At 39.7% G+C, this 22,626-nt stretch overlaps 1 protein-coding gene across 1 annotated transcript in view; it reads left to right on the top strand.

The window, feature by feature from the left end:
* Nucleotides 1-22,626, top strand: part of HDAC9 (histone deacetylase 9) — a 572,443-nt gene that overhangs the window by 301,510 nt on the left and 248,307 nt on the right. Inside the window, exon 12 of the mRNA XM_054990743.1 lies at nt 5,343-5,609. Coding sequence (XP_054846718.1) covers nt 5,343-5,609 — 267 coding nt within the window. The remainder of the gene's footprint in view (nt 1-5,342; nt 5,610-22,626) is intronic.

Here is a 22,626-nt window from a genome sequence, read left to right as displayed (position 1 = left end):
AGAACAAAGTAGCCTCATCAGTAGACAAGTGGATGGTGGGTTGTTGAGCCCAACTCTCCAAGAAAGCTGTCTAAGTGGAATGGACTGGCTTGAAATATATTATGCTGTCTCTTATGTTGAGTTTACTCTCCTCTAGAATTACCCCTTTGTCTTAAAATAGAGGGAATTCTGCTTACCTCCTCTGCAGTGTTATTCCTTGCTTCCATTATATTTCATTTTCTGTGGCCCAGTTTTCCCTGTTTGATAAAATTTTGGAGAGGTCTGTCAAATTTGTTCCTTTATGCTGGCCTTGATTCTGCAAAAATTAATGTCAATATATTACAGTTTTTACAGCTACTAGGAGAGTAATAAATGCATTCCTAATTCCAGCTCCCATTCCACAAAAACAAGATTGATTTTCCATAGTTTGCCCACATGTTGTCCCAGCCATCCTTAAAAAGTTCTGATCCAGAGCTGGAAGAATCTTGTGGCAACTGCATGGGAAGGAAGTACTCAGTTACGCTTGAGGAGAGCTCAAATATTTGCTTTTTAAATTTATCCTAGGACAACTTAATTGGATCATCTTCTGAATTTCATCAGTAAGTTGCAAAAGTTCATCAATAAGTTGAAAAAGGTGATTGTCATATTTGTGAAAGAGGGACAGTAATATTTGCCTTTGTTTCAGAAATGCATCTGTATGTTCTTTTACGGCTTTACAAAACACTTCAGATTAAATTTAAACCTTTTTAGTTCTTAATGATAAGGTTGCTTTTAGCGTGCTCTTTACATGAACTACCCCAGATGTCACATGAGGGTTGCAACATCTGCCTTATCAGGTCTGCAGAAATAGTGCCATAATGCATCACAAAAGAAAAAGAGATCTTCACTTTGAACTTGAAAGCAGGCAGAAGGAGTGCAGTGAGGAAATAAATATGTTTCCTAACTGGGCTGCAGTCTGGATCTCATTCTCTCTTGGATTCTCTTTAAGGGTAACCCACCTGATGCCGAGCAACTGGCATATGGAATGTTTTACAGATGGCCCTTCTGCAGCAGTGACTCATGTAGCTGTAGATGATTATCTGCCACACAGATGTTTCAGCTTGTATTTTTCAGCTAGCCAGTCAGCAGCCAGACGTTCCTGGTGGCTCAGCAACAGATGTTTCAAATGTCAAAATATCTTGTCCATACTGAATAGAAGAAGTTGGTTTCTTTTGTGTATTTGGTCATCCTCTTCAACTTTCAAAACAACCGAACAATATCTGTATATACAGACAGATTTCTTTCTAAGTCTATTTTGTGTCAGGTCATTTCATCATTAGATGTTCATCAAAGCTACCTACAGTGAGGAAAATACACTTTGAGCAAATGTTTCATGAAGACAATTTGTGATCACATCACAGCAGTGCTCCTTGACCAGCTTTTCTACAGATTGAAAATTAAGCGTACAGAAATTAATTTCAGTTGTGGCCAGTAGGTTCTGTGTGTGCAAGCAACCACAGACTACAATTCATTTCACACTGTGATTTTATTAGATTTACTGCCAATGAAGCAACCTCTCAAGATTGTGTTAGCCCTGGAATTACTCAGCAGCAAAGGCAGACTGGCTATTTAGCTTACAGTAAAATTTCCTGATTGGGTCACTGCCTGGTGGCCCACAGGTAGCTAGTCCAAGCGCAGCCAAGCTCCAGCAACATTTTTTCCTGAGCCACTTGGCTCAGACTCTTCATTGGCAATGATAACACTTAAGGAGGGGCTCAGCTTAGTCTGCTGAGTGTGTGTACCAGAAACTTGCAAGCCCATGGCCATAGTTTGTTTACCTAATCTTGACTGCTACAGAAAAGATGAATAAATCCTATCCAGCCAATTGCTGATTTATATTCACTTGGTGCAGGAAATGGATTGTTTTGCATTAATGTTCTGTTGAATTTTCTGAGACATTTCGGCCCCAGATTTATCTGGAGCTCTTGTTTGCAGCCTGTAGGGTTGTGGGGGTGTGGCGCATGGTGACCACCATCGTTCTGGGGCCTGGTAGCTCCCAGCAGCCTCTTGGGGCCCTGTGGTCTGCCAGAAATTCAAAACACCTACTGGCGAATCAGCATTGGGCTGGCTGGACTTGTGCAATGGAGGGCTTTTCAGCTAGCAGACCTGGAAGACACAGTCTTCCCTCAGGTTCGCCAGCTGGATATATCTTTAAGCACTGGCTGGGGCACTTGGCTCTCAACCAGCTTTCCACTCACCCTTTCCTCTCTGCATTCTGGCAGTTGGGGTTCTGTATAATTGTTGATAACAGTTTGCAATGGCTTTAAGTTTCTGTAACTTCCTCGGGATTTGGGGGGAGTGGAGTCCACTAATTGTTCTCTTACTTGTCACAACTTGAGGATGGAGTGGTTTGGGCATTGGGGGTGGATATTTTGGGGGTAAAACATGGCTTGCAAGTCAAGTTTCTCCATGATTGGGAATCCTCTTAAGGAATCTTGCTGGTGACACATGCCAGGGTGGCAAGGGACCCATGCAGAGGCATGCACCCATGTAGTATCCCATTTACTGTAATCCTGCAGCACTCCCCCACCCCCACTCAGCAGGTGGGCTGAGGGGCAAGGGGTCATTGGCTGGCAGGTGGGTCAGTTGATAATTGAATCCACACCCTATGCCATGCCAAGGCCCCATAAGCTATATGCCAATAAAATTGTGGCTTTTTAATGCCAACAAATGGTCTTGTGTCTTCTGTCACCTTGCCCTCAACCCCTCACCCCTTTGACGCTGGACCAACACATGTAAATTATGATACAGATTCTTCTCTACAACTTTCCCACATTAGAAGGAAATAATAAGACTGATGTGGTACAACTGTAGTGAAAAATCTGCCCTGGAGAAGGGGTGAAAGTGATTTTAATAGGCTCCTGCACTGTGCTCATAAATTCTGTGTCTACATGGGGTGAATGTCTGTTGTCAGTTTCATCCTTGCCATATGTGGACCAATTTTTTCTCTTATAAACATTTTAAAAACATTGTAAGCTTCTTGGTTTTGGAAGCTGCTTAGGAGTTGCATTTAGTAATTGTTCTATTTAATGTCATTAGTCGTAATTTCAGTAACGCTTGTCAGTGTGCCAAGGCCTTTATTGTTCTCCTCTAGTTTTCATTTAGTATGCATTCATTTTAGTTCATGTTAAACTTCTGCTCTGAACTATATTTGTTTAAAATACTTCTGTGTATATTCAGGCATAGTAATCAACATTGATCTGCAGCTACTAACATTTAAAATTATCACAGATAAAAGTTTCCTTGATAAACTGGAGTCAACAGGTTGCTGATATGGCATACTGGTACAATTTCTTTTCTTTTTTAGGAAGTGCTGATCTTGCATTTTTCTCGTAATAGGCAGTGGGAAGTTTGGGTAGGGAGGAGGGGTACACAGGCAAATTAAACCATCTGTTGGAAGGCACTGGTTCACAATACACTACAGAAGCATGATACAAGTGGTAAAAATTGCATGGATATAGAAACAACAGGAAAATGTATTTGGCCTTTCAACCTTCATACTCGGACCAGAAGGATGGTTTTTAGAAGCCTCAAGATAGTTGTACCTTTAAAAGAAAAGGCTGATCTCTGGCTGTTTTTCTGCTGAATTTTTATACATTTCCCTTGGTCAGTGGATGCACCACAGTGCCCCACCCCCTACTCCACTTCTTAGAGTTGGAGACGGAGGCATGGACTTAAAATTTTCCCTCATCTATTGTTTACTTGAGCATCCGGGGTCAAAAATCCCCATACTCATAACTAGACATGGGCACGAACCAAAAAAATCCCGAACCATGAGGTTCGTGGATTTTCACAAACCAGAAACCACGAACTGGCACGGAACTGGGGCCAGTTATGAACCAGTTTGTGGTTCATGGGGTTTAAATACCCATTTCCGGCCACTTAGCAGTGGTAGGGAAAGGGGTATTTAACAGTTTAAAGGGCCGTTTCCTGTCTTGCAAGCGGCAGGTCCCTTTAAACTATCAGCTGGCAGGTGGTGAGGGGGGGAATAAAAATGTGTGTAAAAATAGGTCATCTGAGCTTATTAAGATACCTGTAACATGGCTTGCATGAGCAGTGGAATAGGGAAAGGAAGCCATGGTGCTTCAGTTGGAAGAAGGGCAGTGAAGTAACCAGCCAACAAAAAATTCCGAATAATCCCAATGAAGCACGCACAGTTTTGTATAATTCTGTAGCTCAGTGCATAATCTGACTGGAATTATACTTGAGACTGCATAGGGCTGGGGTTACAAATTAACATTAAATTTGTTAACATGGCCAAATGAATCTTGATGAAACGGACATAGTTGCATATCAGCTTCTATGTTATCACACACCTTTGTTAATAATTTTCACATTCTACACAGCAGCACACTTGACTGTAGTAAGAGAAGAATACTGTCATTGTTTCTTTTTAGGTGAGTTATAGTAAATTTAATAGGTTTAAAATCCAATTGACTTTTATTATTTAGCAATATGGCTACTTCAACATAGTTTTCCTTATTGTCTTATGCCTGTTCATGTTTGGCAAATTCTGCATGCTGAGCACATGGTGGGCTCATGTAATGAACCCCTTTGATCTTTGCTTTAAACTTGCCTTACCTCCATGTTTTTGCCTGTAATACATAAATCGTCCAGTTTGAGGGGGTCAGGGGGTATACATGTGCTGTGGTAGGCATGCCATTTGCATGATATGGCAACAAAGTGGCGATTTGAGCGTGGTTTGGTGCGATCCCATTGATCTGTCATGTCTCGTGTACTCAGTTGGCTGAGTGGGTGCATAGCTCCTTGGGCACTTCCTGGAAATGCGCTCCATTATTTATAGACATGCTTAATTAGCCCCCCTTTTTCACTGATACTCAAGGCAGATTAAAAAATATAAAAACAGTTCAATCAGACAGCATAAGAAATCCAATAACAATGCGGTTAGGACTGGAATTACAAAAATTATGATACAATGCAAACAGAAAACTGTGTAAGGCATAACATACCCACAAAACAATGCAGAAAGTGGCTTACAAAACTAGAAGACAGTGCAGTGAAAGTAAGATGATGCATATAACAAACATTGCAACAGATTACAATCCTAGTTCACTGTAAACTGGGCAACCCCCCCCCCTACATTAAATGAGTTAAAAGACAATGCAGTAAAAACAAGATAATACATACATCAAAGAGGGCAATCAACTATAGCCACTGTGCACTCCATTTTACTGCAGCCCTCTTGCTTTTGGTAAGAATGTCCTCTGTCACTTCCATTTTTGGCCTCTGTGGGGAATTATGCGAAGTAGCTATTTCATTTTTTGTTTCTGTGTCTACTCCCACTGCCCTTTTCTCTGTTTCAGATGCTTTCTAAATCTATTGAACAGTTAAAGCAACCTGGCAGCCTGGAAGAAACGGAAGAAGAACTACATGGAGAACATCCTATGCAGGAAGAAAGAGTGCCCTCTGTTGGGAGCAGCATTAGAGATGACAGCAGTAGTATTTCTTTGGACGACAGACCGGAACAGCCTTTGGTGGCTGTGAAGGTGAAAGAGGAACCACGGGACAGTGATGATGATATTCAAACTCAGCAAATGGAATCTGGGGAGAAGGCTGCTTTTATGCAACAGGTAATAGGCAAAGATTTAGCTCCAGGCTTTGTCATTAAAGTGATTATTTGAGTACTACCATAATGAGCGTTTCTGAATCCTTGATGAACAAACTGGTTTTCCATCCACAGAGAAAAATTGAATTGTGCTTTATTAGCATTCAGCGAATATAGCAAAGGCAGAGATGTGTTCGCAGCCTCAGCATAGTGAGAAAGTGCTTGTAAAATCAACAAACACTCGTTGCTGTGTAAGCCTTTGGTTTGTTCATAGAGTTTGTATTAGCCCAAATGGATTCTACCACATTAGTTAGTTCTAGTGACATGGAACTCATTGTTGTATGACTTGATTGTGGAAATCCACTCCAACTGGTCAGACCCAAGAACTGCTTTCTCTCACTCCAGTGCTAAACTTCTTTGACTTGTCTCTCTATGTATGCTTTCATTAATTTGTATATAATGTATCATACTGTAGTCCTAACACTGTTAAAAAGAAGGGGTTACCTCCCCTTGTTAAACAGGTACTGGTCCTAATATCAGTGGTCTGAGTTTTGTACATAGAGTATGATCTTAAGGAGCCACAGGTGGAAGGCAAATGAAGAAAATCATGGATGCACTTTGAAAAATGAATTCTTCCCCCTTTCTGGATGAGTTAGATTTCTACCCCATCTTTGATCACTAACAGTATCTGATTTATGTGAGGGTATTTTTATGTGTGACCTTCTATGCTCCAGCCAAATTCATAGTAATATCTTTATTAGTGGGAAGTAGGCGTGGTAGGCAACAAAATAATTCTCAATCTTAATTCATCAGTTTGCTTTTCCAGTAAAGATGAAATAAAATGCTGGGTTTACATGCATGCTAATTATAGTAAAAGAAAGACACATTTGTGAATTTTCCAGCATCCCAGTATTGGGGTCAAATTTTTCCAGTTGATTCTTCTCCTGGTTAGAAGGGCAACAACCTATTCATTCCAGGGTGTCCCATCAAAGCACTGGGACTGCTCTGAAGTAATTATGGTCTTAGTGTGCTTGGCTTAGCGAGAGGCCTGGCCACAAGTGAATCCCATGATGTCAAAGAGCAGCAACTTCAGTTACTATGTGTACCAAGCACAGGCAGGGGTTTAGGCCAGATTACCTTGGGGATACTTTCCCAAGGTTTTATAAAAACAGAAGCCAAGTTGGCAAATGGCATTTAACATTTTTCAATAGTATTTAAGTTGTGATTAAGGCATGCCTGCAGTTTAACGTCACAGTGACTCCAGAAGGATCGTAGTCCTTTTGAATGCTGTCAGATCCGAACAACTTGGTATGCAGTAGAAGTGGCTGTTTACTTAAGTCAGCACTGTGTCAGGTTCCTGCTGTTCTCCAGCAGAAAAGTAATTTTGTGAAGGTGGACAGGAAATGCCTTATGGAAACAGGAAGTCCAAGTGATTCATGCACTATGGAATGTAAGAGGGGGGCAAAGGGAAACAGGGGATAGTGTTTTATTCTCTGTTTTCTAAGGGGCACTCTATGAGTTGATTTATTGTCAGAGAAAATAAGAAAGCAAGTAGGGAAATTGTTAAGGAAGCTTTCCAGTGAAACATTTCCTTTATATTCCCTTTTGATATGTTTACTTTGTTATATAGGTTATATAGGTTTACTTTTGTTAAGCTAAAGATTCACTGTATTAAGACCCTTGTAATATGGATAATCCAAAACTGACCTGGAATTCTTGTCAGTTTTTTCTATTAAAATATTTATATTTCTAACGTATTTTAAGGTGCAGTATCCTTTTCAAAAGAGAGAGCTGTTTTGCCAAATGGAAAAGATGTTTTAATATAACTAAGTGGTGTTTACATTTTCTCTTACTTCCAGAAGCCCTTATGAAATGTTGCAATTTCTCAAGGTACATTATCCTTTTTTCCCCTAATTTTTGTTTTAAAAGTATGACTATCAGCAAAATCTATAGACTTGTGGGATCAATGAATAAGACCTGCTTCACATGTAAGACAGATATCATTTCAGTGTGGAAAAGGCATAAATACTATGTATACTGCAATGTGTGACACTGCATAGATAAGTGATAACAGCAGCCATTGCACCTTCCCATCACATTTTTGCACAGCAAAATGAACACATGCATTAGTCCCTTGTGATGATGTGGGTGCAATTTCTTGCAGAGAAGTAGAAAAAAAGAGAGATATGAATCAACCTTAAGAGTATAGGAAGTTACAGTAATACAACAATGTTGACATGTTCAGATGGATATATTGTGGGAATCTGGGAGAACAACTCAGATTTTCTTTTTCCTGGAGTCCTGCTGAGTAGGGTGCTCATTTGGTATTAGTCTTTAGCAGGCAGTAGTCTGCAATTATTCTGATAATCTGCACAGCTGGCTTTCCACTATCCCTATGATGATCACTTCTTATGTTCCTGGCTCTGTGCTCTGCTGCTGAACCAGAAGCACAGACAGTTGTCAAAACATGCAACACTTGTTTTTCTTTACTGGTACTGCAGGTAGACATGCCACTGGTGATGCCCTTTTCAATAGAGATCACCAGGGGAGGTCTTTGATGATCATTGTGAGGTCTGAGGGCTTAAATGCAACTATAGAAACTGTTCTTGTTCCTTTAAAAAGTAAGAAAACTAACATAGAACCACAGTGCAGATACAGAGGAAGAGGTATGGGTTGAATCCCAAGCAGCTTTTCTTCTAAGGAGGAGGAGTTCCCTTTGACAACCAAAGAAGACTTTGCTAGGGATCATAGGACCTGCATGGACAAAAGCCATGTGGGACCTGGACTGTATTATAGACAGAAGTTGGGGTAGATTGAGTGGAAAAACTGGCTGGATCCAACCTTATCAATGCAATCCTATGGAGAGTTACTCCAGTCTAAGCCCATTGAAGACAATGGGCTTAGGCTGGAGTAACTCTCCATAGGATTGCACTGTATGTTTGCTTTTTGTACATTTTTTGTCACACAATCTAATTTTAGCCCACTCAAAAAAGGATAGTGCATCTTTTAAAATACAATTTATTTGGGTAGGAATCTGAATACATGCAGACTTTTGTACAATACTTGTTTCAAAAACATGTGTAACTACAAAGATATTTTTATAATGCAATTGAGAAGAATGACCTATTATGGCCACTCAGATTTTTAAAAAAGAAGCTACCTGGAACCAGTGAAAAGAAAAACTGGGTTTAAGCAACCATATTTCTAATTGCTAAATGTCACATTTTAAATCTACTGTATTTATTATAATTTACACCTTTGGTAATCTCTTGTTTTGTGTTGTAAATATATTCTGTTTGTATGTTCCATATTTTGCCTTCCGATACAAGTCTATATATTCCTTTCTCAAATAAAGTTTTTTTTCTCAAAAGATCCCTTTCACATACTTGGCTTTGTGTAAAGTTGATAAATGAAAGTAAGTACTTTTTCTTTCATATAGGCAAATATATTTGCTTATTATTATTGAAGCCGATTTAGGACCATGCTTCTTTTTAAACTACACAAAGTCTGTCTTTGGTCTGTTACTTGATCAACCATTACACATTGTTCAAAAATGGAAATCATATCTGTGCATATTCACTTCTCCTCATCCCATTTGTCGTGTACATGTGGATCAGCCATAATATCATTTTGAAAACTGCAACACAAGTCAATGCTAATGGCTTATCCAGAATTTTGATTGCTAAAAGTTACTCCTTCCTTTGAAGGAGAAAGTGGCAAAGTTTGCTTCTGCTTGTTAGGATCCAAGGCAGTGATTTTAAAAACTTATGGTTCCAAATCCAGAAGTTAGTCAAACTTAAGCTGTTTTGAAACCAATGAGACAAGTTAGCCATGACTGTGAGTAAAATCCCAATAATTTCAATACCATTTTAACACTGTTAAATTTCTTGAGATTAGGGCCAAATAATATAGTTGTCCTCCATCAAAGGTATGCACTCATTTCTTTCACCCCATTGTTTCTTCTAGCGGATTCTTGAAGTATTACAAAAATTGGGTTAAAATGGTAGGTCGAATCTATGCACATTGTCAGTAATAATGGCTACACATTTTATCTGAAAAATTCTTGCCTGTCTCCAGCCTTGCTTGCATTTAGAAATAAGGAGACCAGCACCATCTTCCTGTAGAGGAATCGTTTTCCCTGTCAGCATTATATCACATTTTGCAATGTGGGACTTCTGCTACTGTTGATATTCCATATCTGTCAATGTAACAAGTTTTACAGGACTGAATCACAATGCTGTAACCATTCCAAAGTCAATTTTTAAAGGAAATTTCAGTGAAACAATTACAGAGTGGGCCCCAACCACCTCCTTTTCTATGGCACATCACATGCTCAAAAATGGGTATTACTAAGGATCATTTACATGACACGTTCAAAAAGCAGTGAACAAGCCAAATACATACAGGAAAAAAATCCCAGAGCATAGCTTCTTTTAGAAGCATTGTGAAAATTATATTTAGGCTGGCTCCAAAAATGCTGGTTTTTATTATCTGTGGGCAAAGGGGCTACTTACACACCAATCCCTGCACTGTATCAATCAACCGATACTAGTGCATATATGTAGTGGGCAAATAACCTGTAATGGACTGACTAGGAAGGGATCACCTTCCTAGTCAAATCAATCATGTGTAAGAGATCTGGGTCAAGATTAATCAGGGAGGAAGTTGCATTACCTTTGAAAATATCCAATGCCTCCTTATGGTGGGCATCCTTTGACAATAGTATGGATTTTAAAAGTTTCTTATCATTGGTTTACTTCATGATTTACATATTGTAGACATGTATTGTTCTAAAGTATATCTCACATGAATTTGAAAAAGATTTTAAAATAAGCTGAGGAAGTGCAATTAACACGCTGGAGTCTGGATCTGGACTTTCAGACTTTTTATGTGAATTCTAGCTGTTACCTGAAGGGGAATGTTTGTTTTTGGAGAAAGATTTTAGATCCTACCACAATCGCTGCCATTAGATTTTCCAGAAATCACCCACCACAATACATATGATTAATTTTTGTAATGCAGTCATAAATTGTAATCATTCACATTAAAGTGCTCATTGCATTGAATAAAATGTAACTTAAATTGTTCTTACCATCTTCATTTCCATCATGAGTCAAAGGAAGGCATCTCTAATGATTTCTGTGTAACTAAATTTTTTTCAACATCATCATTTGCATCACTTTCTGAAATCCTAGTTGCTATGAAAGAAATAGCCAAGACATGACTGATTTCTGGGTAACTAGATTTCACATATGTCATTTTCAAAATTCAAGACATGGACTTGGCGCTCATGCTCTGTTTTATCTTCACTGGCACTCTGAGGTACTTTTTAAAAAATGCTTTTCCTCCCAAGATATCAAGATATTTCTCTCTTTCTCTTGTATATTAGTATGCAAAATTAATCATTTAAATCAAACTTAGTAGGTTTTTTTTTAAAAAAACTATTATATTCTTTCATTCAGCTACCTCTGTATGCTACCAATACTCTTCTTCTGGCTGGTCCATTTACTTTCTGCTCAGGCTTCCTCTCACTGAGATAATAAATTCTGCACTGTGGTCAGAATCCAAAGAAATGATATGTGCTGGGGGTGGGATAGGTTTCCAGGTGGGGAAACTGCTGTACTAAAAACAACCAATGAAGGGTGATTTACCCATGTATCTCATTCACTTTCATTAGGGCTCTGTTATTTGCATCTTGGTTTGGATTCAAAGGTGCTGTTCTTTTGGCATAAAGGCACTTGAACTAGCAAAGTAATACTTCCACAAGCAGAAGAGCGTGTGTGTGTGTGTTTCAATTTTTGCCATCTCCTACCCACACACTTCACCCCATCTTGTTTGTAAGGATCTAAGAGCACAATTGCAGTGGCTGCAATGGCCGTGGGGAAGTAAGAAACTCTCATCCAGTGAGCTTTGCTTTCACTGACCTTTGAACCCAACTCTTGCAACAGAAAGTAGGTTGTACAATTGTTATAAATGTCAAGCTGTCAATTACATCATCATCCCAGTAGGCTTGCACAATGTGATGTTGCCACTGATGTTTGTTGTCTATCAGAAGTGAAAAACCTCAGCTGACGTGAACGGTATGGTCTAGTGCTTACCTGTAATTTCATTGCTCAGATTCAGAGTGATTACAGTGTGGTTGTTTCCTTAGATACATTCATCTCCAAAGATCTTGTACTTCAAGTGGCAGAAATTAAAGCTGCTTGAAGTAACAACTGATATTTTTACCTGAAAAGCTAAGAAAATTACTGGAGTGGAGGAGGTAAAACTGAAGTCGAGAATGTCATGGAAATATATAAAGAGAAGAACCACTAATATACAGTCCTGGAGGTCAAGTGATAATATCAAATATCTGCAAATATTCACGTACCAGAAACACATCCAAAGACTATTTATCTTGAAGCCATAAGGTCATGTAAGAATTCTGTGTGCAGAGCCCTGTTTGGATGGTAAACTATGCATGCAAATGGATGCTGCATGCATAATTCCACAGCTCACTCCAGTAGCTGGAGTATGCACGGCATACACAGATAGCCCCAGATAATCAGGAATGGACGTGTTAGCTCTTCAGCTGAGGGAAGGAGGAAGATGTAGATTTAGACCCAACCGCCATCCATCAAGGTCAAATGATTGTTCACATAATCATGTACATTTTTCTTTATAAATAGCAGGTGTGGAAGACTCCTATTCAGATCACTGCTCCTACTCAGATCACCATTTCCTGCAGCTACATATGGCTCCCCAGAGTTGCAGTTTACTCTGGAAGGGGGCACATGTAGGCTCTATAAAAGAGCAACTCTGCTGGCGGGAGCATTTGAAGTTTGGAAAACAACATGGTGGGAAGAGAGAAACTCTCTCTTCCCCCTACTCAATTGGAACCTGCTGTGACTGTTATTTATGAAGGGAAAACATGCTGGAGATCTTCCAGTGTCTCATCTGGTTTGGCCTGAAATCTCATGTTTCATCTGGACTTCAGGATGAATACTGCAAGAGATTCATGTGGCTTCTTAAGCATTGTGTGAAAAAAATTATAAAACTGGCACGCGTATGAAAGGACATCGTTAAGTACAAAAGCTGTTGGGCAAACAAATGTTTGAATGAGCCAAGCAGGATCTCTCCCCCTCCCCCAATATCTATTCACTCTTTATGTTAAACACATGTTCTAATGATTGCTGAAGTTTACTGTCTATGGGAAACATGCTGGCCATAGACATCTCTGAAAGCACAGAACCGATCAATTGGCACTACTGCAGTGACAGTCATTGATGAGTAGCTCCTTCCAAATAGGTTAGTAATCTTGGCAGATAAGTCTTTAAAACGTTACCAGTGACCTAATCTGGCATCCTCAGGCACTGAGTAGTCAGCTAAATATTATATTTACCAGCACACATTTGAGCTTGTTTTTATTATCCAGTGCCAAGCAAAGCCAGCATTGAAAAATGAGTTTAGCCCATTAGCAATTCCAGTGGAAATATCAGAAAGTGCTGATAAATATACTGTACTATTAGGAGTCAACCTATAAATATATTCAGAAAAAGACATCTGGTATAGCTCTTATTTGACTATATGACTTCAAAATGAAAGGGCATCTATGACTTGTTTTTGTTTGTTTTAGGTAAATACAAAATACGCAGAAAGAGAAGACAAGCATGTCTGGGGAAATATAAGGTTTGAACATTCTGGACATGCTAAACTTGTATGGACTGGTAGATTTTGAAAAGAGGAAACTTTTCATGTTATGATTCCCCCCATCTACATTCTGAAGTGCATAGTGCCAGGAAGGCTGTATACTTTGTCTTAATGTGTTGATCGTCTCTGTGCATGGGACTTTCTTTTGCCTCCAATTCATCATCTCAGCAGCTCATCTAAAAGCTCAGGGAAATTGCTGTAGTACAGGTTTCTCAAACTGAAGTCCAGAAACACCTGGGATTTTTAAGGGTATTCCAGGGGATTTGCAAGTCCTTTGTAAAGACAGAGGAGAAGCCCTTCTCACACTCATATAGCTAACAACAAAATGGAGCCCTCTTGATTTTCTAGGAAGGGCATCATGGAGAAGGGACTCTCCACTTTAAGGGACAGAATCAGTTCCCCCATCTTTCAAAGTTCTGGAGCTCATAAGAGTTGCCACCACCCACAAACTAACCTCCCAATAATCACAGAGCGCTAGCCAGAAAATGTGCTGGTTGGTTGTTAGAAACCAATAGCTTAGCCCTAGAAACTCTAATTGGTTCACTGGCACCAAGCAGGCAGAGGATTTATGAGGTCATCATAGTTATTTCCAGTACAAAACCTAAGTGGCATTCACTGTATTTTCCAATGCACATGATTGCAGCTGGAAGAGAGAGAGAAACCAGCCTATGTTCATAGACCATAACTAATGGCAGTTTTCAATTGAATGTGTGTGCAAAGTGCCGTCAAGTCACAATTGACTTATGGCGACCTGGGCTGGGGCTTTCAAGGCAAACAGGTTTGCCATTGCCTGCTTGCAGAGTCTTCCTTGGTAGTCTCCCATCCAAGTTCTCATCCTGCTTAGCTTCTGAGAGCTGCCTTCTCTCCCTTTCAATTGAATGCCAGAGGTTTTAGAGATGCCAGCCTTTTTCTGCTTCTATGAGCAGCTTTGGAAGTTGTTCCAAACTCTATTCCATGCACAACTTTTATTTAGCTAGCCTCTATCTAGAAGTTATTAGTCTTTCTTTCTTCCTTTCTTCCTTTCTTCCTTTCTTCCTTCCTTCCTTCCTTTCTTTCTTTCTTCCTTTCTTTCTTTCTTTCTTTCTTTCTTTCTTTCTCACTCTACCTTTCTGACCTATAAATCTTAAGTAGTGTACATCAACCATAACTGCAAATATCAGGAAAAAAGGACAAATTCAGGACAGAGAGGGTTAATATGTAAACTACAGAAAGGCTGATTTCTTATCAGTTGTCTGAATTCTCATGGCCTGAACTAAACATTTGGCTAAAATGAGTAAATTTTCTACTCTTGAGTCTGCTAGCAGTTTAGGAGCTAAAATATCTATTGTAGATATTAGGTTATTAATCAATAAGGAACTTTCTTGCTGTCTCTGACGCGAAATCCTTTTCCAATCAAGGGATGAGATTGGTTAGAATTTGGGTTGGGGCATTTTCAGTTGTGGCTGTCTTGAGACATGGCTTTGTAAGCCATATACAGTCAATAGAAGCCTTTTTCTTAAAATTGGTTTTGTGTAGCTCACAGTATTGTTTTGAAATGATGGAAGCCTTCACAGCATATACATGGCTTGCCACTTGCCCTTTGAAAAAGGGCTGTTGGTGAGTGGTGGCAATGGATGAGGCGTGATCTTGGCAGCTCTAAAAATGATCAAAAAATGGGGCCACAGATTGCTAAAGTCTGAGAACTACTGCCGTAGGAGGGGGAAAGAGTGGAATGTTGCAAAAGAACAAAATGTACCAATATTTCAACTTGGACTGGGAAGGTTGATCAGCTCTTGCTAGGTCCTCTATTTTGCCATGAAGGGACTGCTAATCACAAACTGCAAGACTGCCTCATGTACGAGAGCCTTCTGCAGCCATGCCTTTAAGCTAAACGTTTAGAGAACCACAGCATACTCAGGGATCACCAGAGGCAGAACGGAAGGACAAAATGACCCACCCACCCTGATGGAGGGGGAAAGGAAAGAGGAAGAGCTGGTAGAAAGAGGCTGCTGGCTCATGGCAACTGCCACCTTGCCTTGCACAGGGCTGCCCCGCATTAGGCAAATTTTGCTCACTAGGGGACAGGGTGTCTCCAAAGGGAGAGCTGCTATCAACCCACCAGAACTTTTCCTGAAGGCCTTAGTGGCCAGTCCACCCCTAGGATTATAGTCCAATGTCAGTATATCCACATTCTGTAATTAATGATGATAAAACCTAATATACTGCACCAGAGAAGATTATAAAGAGATTATAAAATCTTTTAAGATGATAAAGATTATAAAAGACTGTATTTATAAATCATCTTAAGTGACAGTATGGTGGATCTACTAGACTGTTGTCTCTCTTTCTTCCCTCTCCTTCTTCCCAGGTGGCACAAGCCACCTGGAATACAGAGCTGATAAAAGACTTTGGTTTCTCCTATGAGTGCCTGCCAATCACTCCTTTTAGGCTTAACAAGTAGATGCACTTTCAGAAAACAAGATGGTATTAGGAATCACTTTAATTTGCTTTAAGATGTGAAACTTTGGTGAGCATTATTGATTTCTCAGGCCATTGTCCCTTGCCAATTTGACCTTGCAGCCTTAAAAAAAACAACATGCATGGCATTAAGGCACAATGGCTGAGACTTTACGAAGGAATTTTATTATTCTTAATTTAAACTTTATTTTTGTGGGCATCTTACATTTCTAAAATGATTACACTTTCCCCAGCACCAATAGAATATAAAAGATTTACTGTTACAGTTTGTGTGTGGCCAGGCCTTGGCATATGGAAAACATGTTTCCTGCTATTTAATTTAATTACTCCGATCACGTGCCAGCCCGAGGCATGTCATTCTGGACCTGTGAGGCTCTTTGTCTGTCAAAGAGATGGACAATATCTTGGCTTTGTTTAGTTGCTCTGCAGGCTTCAGATAAAAAACACTGGAATACTGACTGTTTGTTTAACCAAACTTTGCATTTTTACCATTTGGCTTTGATTTCTTTTTGTTTTACAAAAAAAGAGAGAAAAGAATGACATTTTGGCCTTGTTGAGCTGAAAGGGAAACATTAGGGATAGGAAGATGAACTGTCACATTCTGTGGTTTCCTATATGAAAAACTTCTCTGGTTAGAAATGAGCTTTGTTAGCAGAAATTAAAGACATGAATCAGTGTTTATTTTAGACTTGACTGCTAGCGTGGCATGACTGAAAAAGGTCCTCCTTATAATTGTTGCATTATAATTAACTTAGTTTTGAATTAGATTTTTGGTGGTCTGAGAATACAGTTAAGCTTATTTTCTTTCATTTATAGCAAGTAAAATATAAAGAAAAAAACATTTAGTATCACTATGTTTCAGCTGCCTCCTACTGTACTAATTCATCAGAATGATGGGAAATGTACTTAGAAAGAATTTTGTCAGTCAGAAATACCATGCCCCTGCTATGCAGGCACAGGGAGGCACGTGCAACCCAACCTATTAAAAGCAAAGCTACTCACTCCAAAGCAAAGTATAGGATCCTGCTGCTACCATTCCGCCCTGCTGTCCCATTGCTCCATTTGCCACTTGCCTCCTCTGTGTGCTGTGGAGGAAAGCAAAAGTCCTGTCTACTCTTGCAGGCTGGCAGCTGGACAGATGTTGGGGCCAGTGGAGTCTGGCTGCATTCTCTCTTGCTGACAGCAGGGAATCCTGATTAAAAGTCACAGGGTAGCAATTGAGAAAAGGGTTTGTTTACTTTTCATACTTTCCACATTACAGATCATGGAGGGGTAGAGTGCTTGCTTAATCTATCTTTCCACGAGTATTGAAATTCTGCAGATCAGATTTTGATGCAACACCTCTGTGGCATCCTTTCCTGTCCTTTTACAGAGCCATAATGAACACTGGTCCAAACTTGGCTCTCTGTGCAGCTAGTTTCTAGACACCTTTCTGCCAAAATGACTGCTGGCTTCTGATTGGGTTCAACAAAACAGACATCCAGTGGCACCTTATAACAGTATTTATTCCAGCATGAGTTTTTGTGAGTCACCACTCACTTCCTCAGATTTTTGGGTTGTCAGCAATGCAAGTATATGACTCGGTTCTGTTTCCCTTCAAGCAACCTTGCAAGTGAGCCTATAAATGTTATTAGTATATAAAACATTTAGCATGCCACCTGTCCCAACAGACCTGTTAGCTATTTCTGGCATGCTGAGGGAAAGGGGAAAAAAGAGTAACAGACTAATACTTTTGCATGTTATAAAAGGTATGGTTGCCTGAAGATGATTTTGAATCACTTCGGGTGACCAGGCATGTGGCCTTTGATAAGCCTGTTTTCAGGTCCTTGATCTTCAAGCATGGGAAGCCAAGACGTTATTGAGATGAAAAGAAAGTTGTGCAGAATCCTTTGCTGTTCTACATCTTTCAGATGAAACTCCTATATTAACGAAAACCTGGCTTTCTCTTGAATCCCCATCTTAATATTTACCCAGCTAGTTACTGATGTGCCCAAAAGACAAATTGCCCACTGATTTCTCTTCTGCTGGAAATCCAATTTGTAATACCACAGATAATGGCTACCACTCAGAAGAGGGAAACTGCATTTATCTCAATAATCACAGCAGTGAAGCCAGTAATGATTTGAACATAGCTTGGGAACAAACTTCTGTGTACTGAGATTGAGCCAAAACCCCAAAATGTATAGAAAGCATTCATTCCTAATTTATTAAAGGCATTCTATATGTTTATGTACATCAGCAAATACATGAGTAAGAGGTAGCTAAGCAGGAACAGAAGCAGTTTATATAAACCAGGGTGATCTGTCCCCTGAGGATGCTTAGAGGTGAGATTAGTAAACAAGCTCCAATGAATCCTTAGTGCTGAGTGAATTCTTTGGCCCTGGTGGAGCTAATATTAATCATGACATTTTAATCTGCCCTTTTGAAATCAATGACTCATTAAGCACATGTTTAAGGCTCATTGATTTCAACAGGACTTGAATTGGTTTAACTTTCTTTATATTCAATCCTAATTTAAGCTATTTTTAGCCTACTTTTCTCCTACAAGGGACTCCAGGCATGTTTGTTTTTCACCCATTTCATTTAATTTCATCTGGTCAATTCCATCGGAATGCAAAGAAGCAAAGAACAAAAGCCCCAATGACATGAGCGTAGCAAAAGATTATGCTCCTGCTGCCAAACTGACAGAACCTTTCCCTCTGCCTATCCTGTGATCAGAGACAAGCTTAGTTTTGATGACCTACTGAATTGGTAGCACATGTGAATCTGTTCAAGAAGGAAGCCATTGCTGATATATGTGGAAACCTTCACTCCCCGATATAACCATTAAGCCAGAGAAATTGAGTTCCAGAAAGGATTGCCAAAAGCCTCCCGACAAAGATTCCCTCTAATGAAGACCCAATCCCAACTTCACAGGAAAGCAAATCACATGATTTGAGCAGTTTCCTGGGTCCCCAGAATATTATCTGTCTAGCCCCGCACCAATGACCCTGTTTCCAGGGGCTAAATCAGAGCCAGTCGCTACATATTGCAGGCGTTACTTATTATTTGATTCACCTCTTCTACAAATTATTTCTGATTTCTTTTGCTAGAAGCACAGAAGGTCTGTGCATGCTTTCTGATGGTTCCTGCTTTTTCAAATGATCTGTGATTGAACCTTTAATTGAAGATAATTTATGGAAGAAGCAGATCTCTGCCTTCTTTGTGGTTCACCACAGCTTCTAGAAAGGTTAGCAGGAGTCCACTAAAATAATAGGATGGGCTGGGGCTTTGCTGACATTTACTTCTGTGAAACTACTGCAAACATGTTTCAGAGTTCTATATAGAAGCAGAAATGGCAAGACCAAGAGAAAAAAGAATAACCACATGAGGTTACCTTGAAAATACAGCACAGACTGAAATTGATGCTTGCATGTGAACTATCTTCATAAAATCTCTAGGGAATGAAAGCGGAAAGTTATGTTACTGTTATGTTAGGTGCCACCAAAAATCGTGGTTAGAGTTCAATGGAAATGCTGTCAAAATATTTTGGAGATCACAAATGGCTTTTTCATCAAACCAAGTTTCTGGGAGGAAATACTCATTTGTCACTGAAAGGTCAAAGGCCATGTTAAATTCTACGTGCAGTTGGGGGCGGGGGGAGTCCAGGCCACAATCCTCTCTTACATAGATCTGTTTAAATGATTGGTATTTGTACAAGACTGCATATAAAAATAATCTCGCTGCCAAGTCTGCACTTGTTGCTGGGTCCGTCTCACTTTCAAAAAAACAGTGAGAACACCACTGGCTATTGGGTGGGCAAGGAGGGGGCTTGGAATTAGGGTCTGTCCATCTTCCAAATAGTTTGGCAGAGCAATGTTTCATTTCTAAAGATACTATATTATAGAATCATAGAGCTGGAAGAGGCCTGATTGGCCAACCACCACTCACTTACCCACTGCAAGAAATCCAGAGCTAGACCATCCTCCACATAGAATGCAACTCTGCTACCAAAAGAAGTGGTGAGACAAGGCAGATTGCAACTGACACTGTTTTCTACATGTCTTCTCCTGCCAAAATTTTCAGTACTGTGTCTCCTTTTCTGTTATCCCTTTCCCTGCTAATACTGGGACTGATTTGCCCTTGTCAGTGATTAGAACATGAGTGGGAAGATGTATAGTGTGAAAGCATCACTACAAGGGTGTCTGCATGTTGCTAAGGGTGGTGGGAGACTTTGGCCAGAGGTTCCAGTATTAGTTGTAGCCCAAGAACATCTAGTTCTACCTTCAGGATGAAAGTTTATATGGTAACATTAGGACAACCATGATCTATCAGTCTAACCTACCCCATAATAACATTATGAAGATAAAGTAATTCCTAGGAATGCTGTTCTGAACTTCTTGGAAAATTTAAGAGATGTGAGAAGTGCTCCCTTTATGCCCAGTGGTTGAGCATAAATATTCACCTGATTTAGATGAGAAGAAGCAGTACATATGATCTGGTTCCAGATTTGGCTAGTAAAAAAATGGTAAGGTGGTGAAAGTGCCAAGAGCCATCTAGTATCTTGCACTCAGTCATAAGTACATCAGTCCTGTAAATTCCATAACTGGAGTCAGGAGAGCACTTCTGTAAACTAAGCACTCTGTTTTCACAAGTCTGTGCATACAATGTGTGGGCTGGGGGAAAATGTAGAAAATATAATGCAAGAAGTTTTAAAGACAATGGATATATGAGCTACACCTACAGCACGTACTTATATCATCTGATCTCTGCTGAAGTCCTTGGAAGAACTGGGCTTATAAGGTAGTAAGCCGTGTCTAAGATGAGAGATTTATAGCCTACACTGAGTATAATGGTATGAAAGCATTCAGCTGCCAAGTGGGGGGCTGTGATTTAAAGAGGGCGCCTTCGATTTGATAGGTGGTGTATTTGTTCTGTGGCTAGAATTTGCTAAAGGAAGGCTTTTCAGATGCACCAGCCAACTATAACTGTCTGGGAAAATGGAGAAATCCAAACCCTCTGAGTTTTGGTGAGATGGCAGAATGAAATACTTGGATATGGAAAGAAAAAAAGTCAAATTCCATGGTGATGAGGGGTGGTTCAATTGAAAGAGCACTTATGTGGTTTATCACCTTTAAAAGGGATCCAAATCGAGGCAGTTTGAAGTAGTTAGTGGCATTCTTTTCTTTTGAGGGAAGGCTGCCTAAACAGAGGAGACAGTGATTTTGGAGCCCGTCCCTGAGATTTAGGGGGAAAGAGTCTTACTACTGGGCTTGGCTTGACTTTCAAAATTGTTGCCTGCCTACTTTTAAATCCTTTCAACAGGACCTCATTCTGTTCAGATGACCTGCATGAATCACTGTGGAGGAAACAAACACCACTCCCCACACTGTGTCTAATGAGAGTTGCATTTGATTTTTAACATCAGAAATATCAACAGAAGCAAAATGTTTCATAAAATGCAATTCAGCTGTAAGAGTACCTTGAACTGAAAATGATTGTAGTTCTTAGAAAGAAAAGGATGTGTCTGCCTTGACCCAGAACTGCATCTTTGAACTTTGACTGGGACTCTCCGTTTGCCCAGGAGAACAAAGTTATGCACTTAACATCTTATCCTTGTAAATCATTTGCTTAATGGGTTCCCCTTTTCTTTCTGGACTCGTTTTTTCAGAGCTAATGCTGGTCTTTAGTGATAATGTCTGTATTTCTTCTCTCTCACTTGCTTTCTCCTTAGCTCTTTGGAACACATCTTTAGAACTGGCAAAGATCACTGCAAGTTGCACTGAGCTTGAATTTCTTGCAAAGCCCAAACTCTCCAAAGCCTTTAGTGGGAAGTGTGTAGGCAATTTGAGCCCTTGTATTGTTTGAAAGAAAGACGAGATTGAATGCTGTAGCATTTGTTATAGATCCAAAGAATTCTGTACCTTTGGTTTCTTTCTGTCGACTTCCCCCCATGCCTGTTTCATTTCAAAAAATATGTTGCATGTTTCAGCAAACAGTTACTGTGGTATATGGTTGTTTTGTTCATATCAAGTGCCATTACCTTTCCTTACAGAAAGAGCTTTCCAATCATTGCTGCAATATTATGTGCTACATTACTGTAGACTGGTAGCCAATGTATAGCAAAAAGCATTTTTTTACATCTACAATTTCTTTATATGGTCATTCCATGCTTTAAAGAATCCCACCAATAAGCTTTAGTTACTCATGGCTGAAACGCCTGCCCGCGTGTTCACTCATGGGTCATTTATAAGATTATGATAACTTATAAATGCCTTCTACCATGAAATGAAAACGTTCATTTATTTATTGAATGCTGACATACACATCAGCGGCATTTAGGTATATAATTAGAGAGTGGTATGCCATACAATTATTGCTGTTCCCCTTGGGCAAAGGCGATACAGCAGTATGCAAAATAATTTTTAGAGGGGTTGAATTCTGAGAACATACTGTGTCTTCCTCTTGGATTGAATAAAGCAAGCAGATGTGCTTAACTGGAAAATCTTTTCAAAATTAGTGCAAAAGGCCTGTGGATTTGTGTGTTGATGGCAATGAAAGACTCAGTAGTTACTAGGAAGCAAGATGCTTTAATTCCAATGGAACTTCTTTCACAAGAAGCAGCGCTTGGTTGCTTCATCTTGCATTTCAGTCTGCTCAAGCATTAAAACAGGCTGGGTAGGTGTAGTAAGTGGCATAATCAAAGGTTATGTTATTTTTTCCATGGGCTATTAATATCTTGTTACCGTGAGACTAGGCTGGTTGGTGGTTTTTTTGCTTTGTGGTATTTGGCTTCAAGGTAAAGGGAAAAACACCAAGACCACCTCCAATACGAATATTTACCTCCAACTGCTACTTAACATAAATTACCATTGGTTATTTCCAGACTTACATTTCAACAGAAGCTGAGCTTTTGA

Source organism: Eublepharis macularius, chromosome 11 (assembly GCF_028583425.1).
Source record: "Eublepharis macularius isolate TG4126 chromosome 11, MPM_Emac_v1.0, whole genome shotgun sequence".
In the NCBI taxonomy this organism is placed as follows: domain Eukaryota; kingdom Metazoa; phylum Chordata; class Lepidosauria; order Squamata; family Eublepharidae; genus Eublepharis; species Eublepharis macularius.
This window is presented reverse-complemented; position numbering and strand designations above follow the sequence as displayed.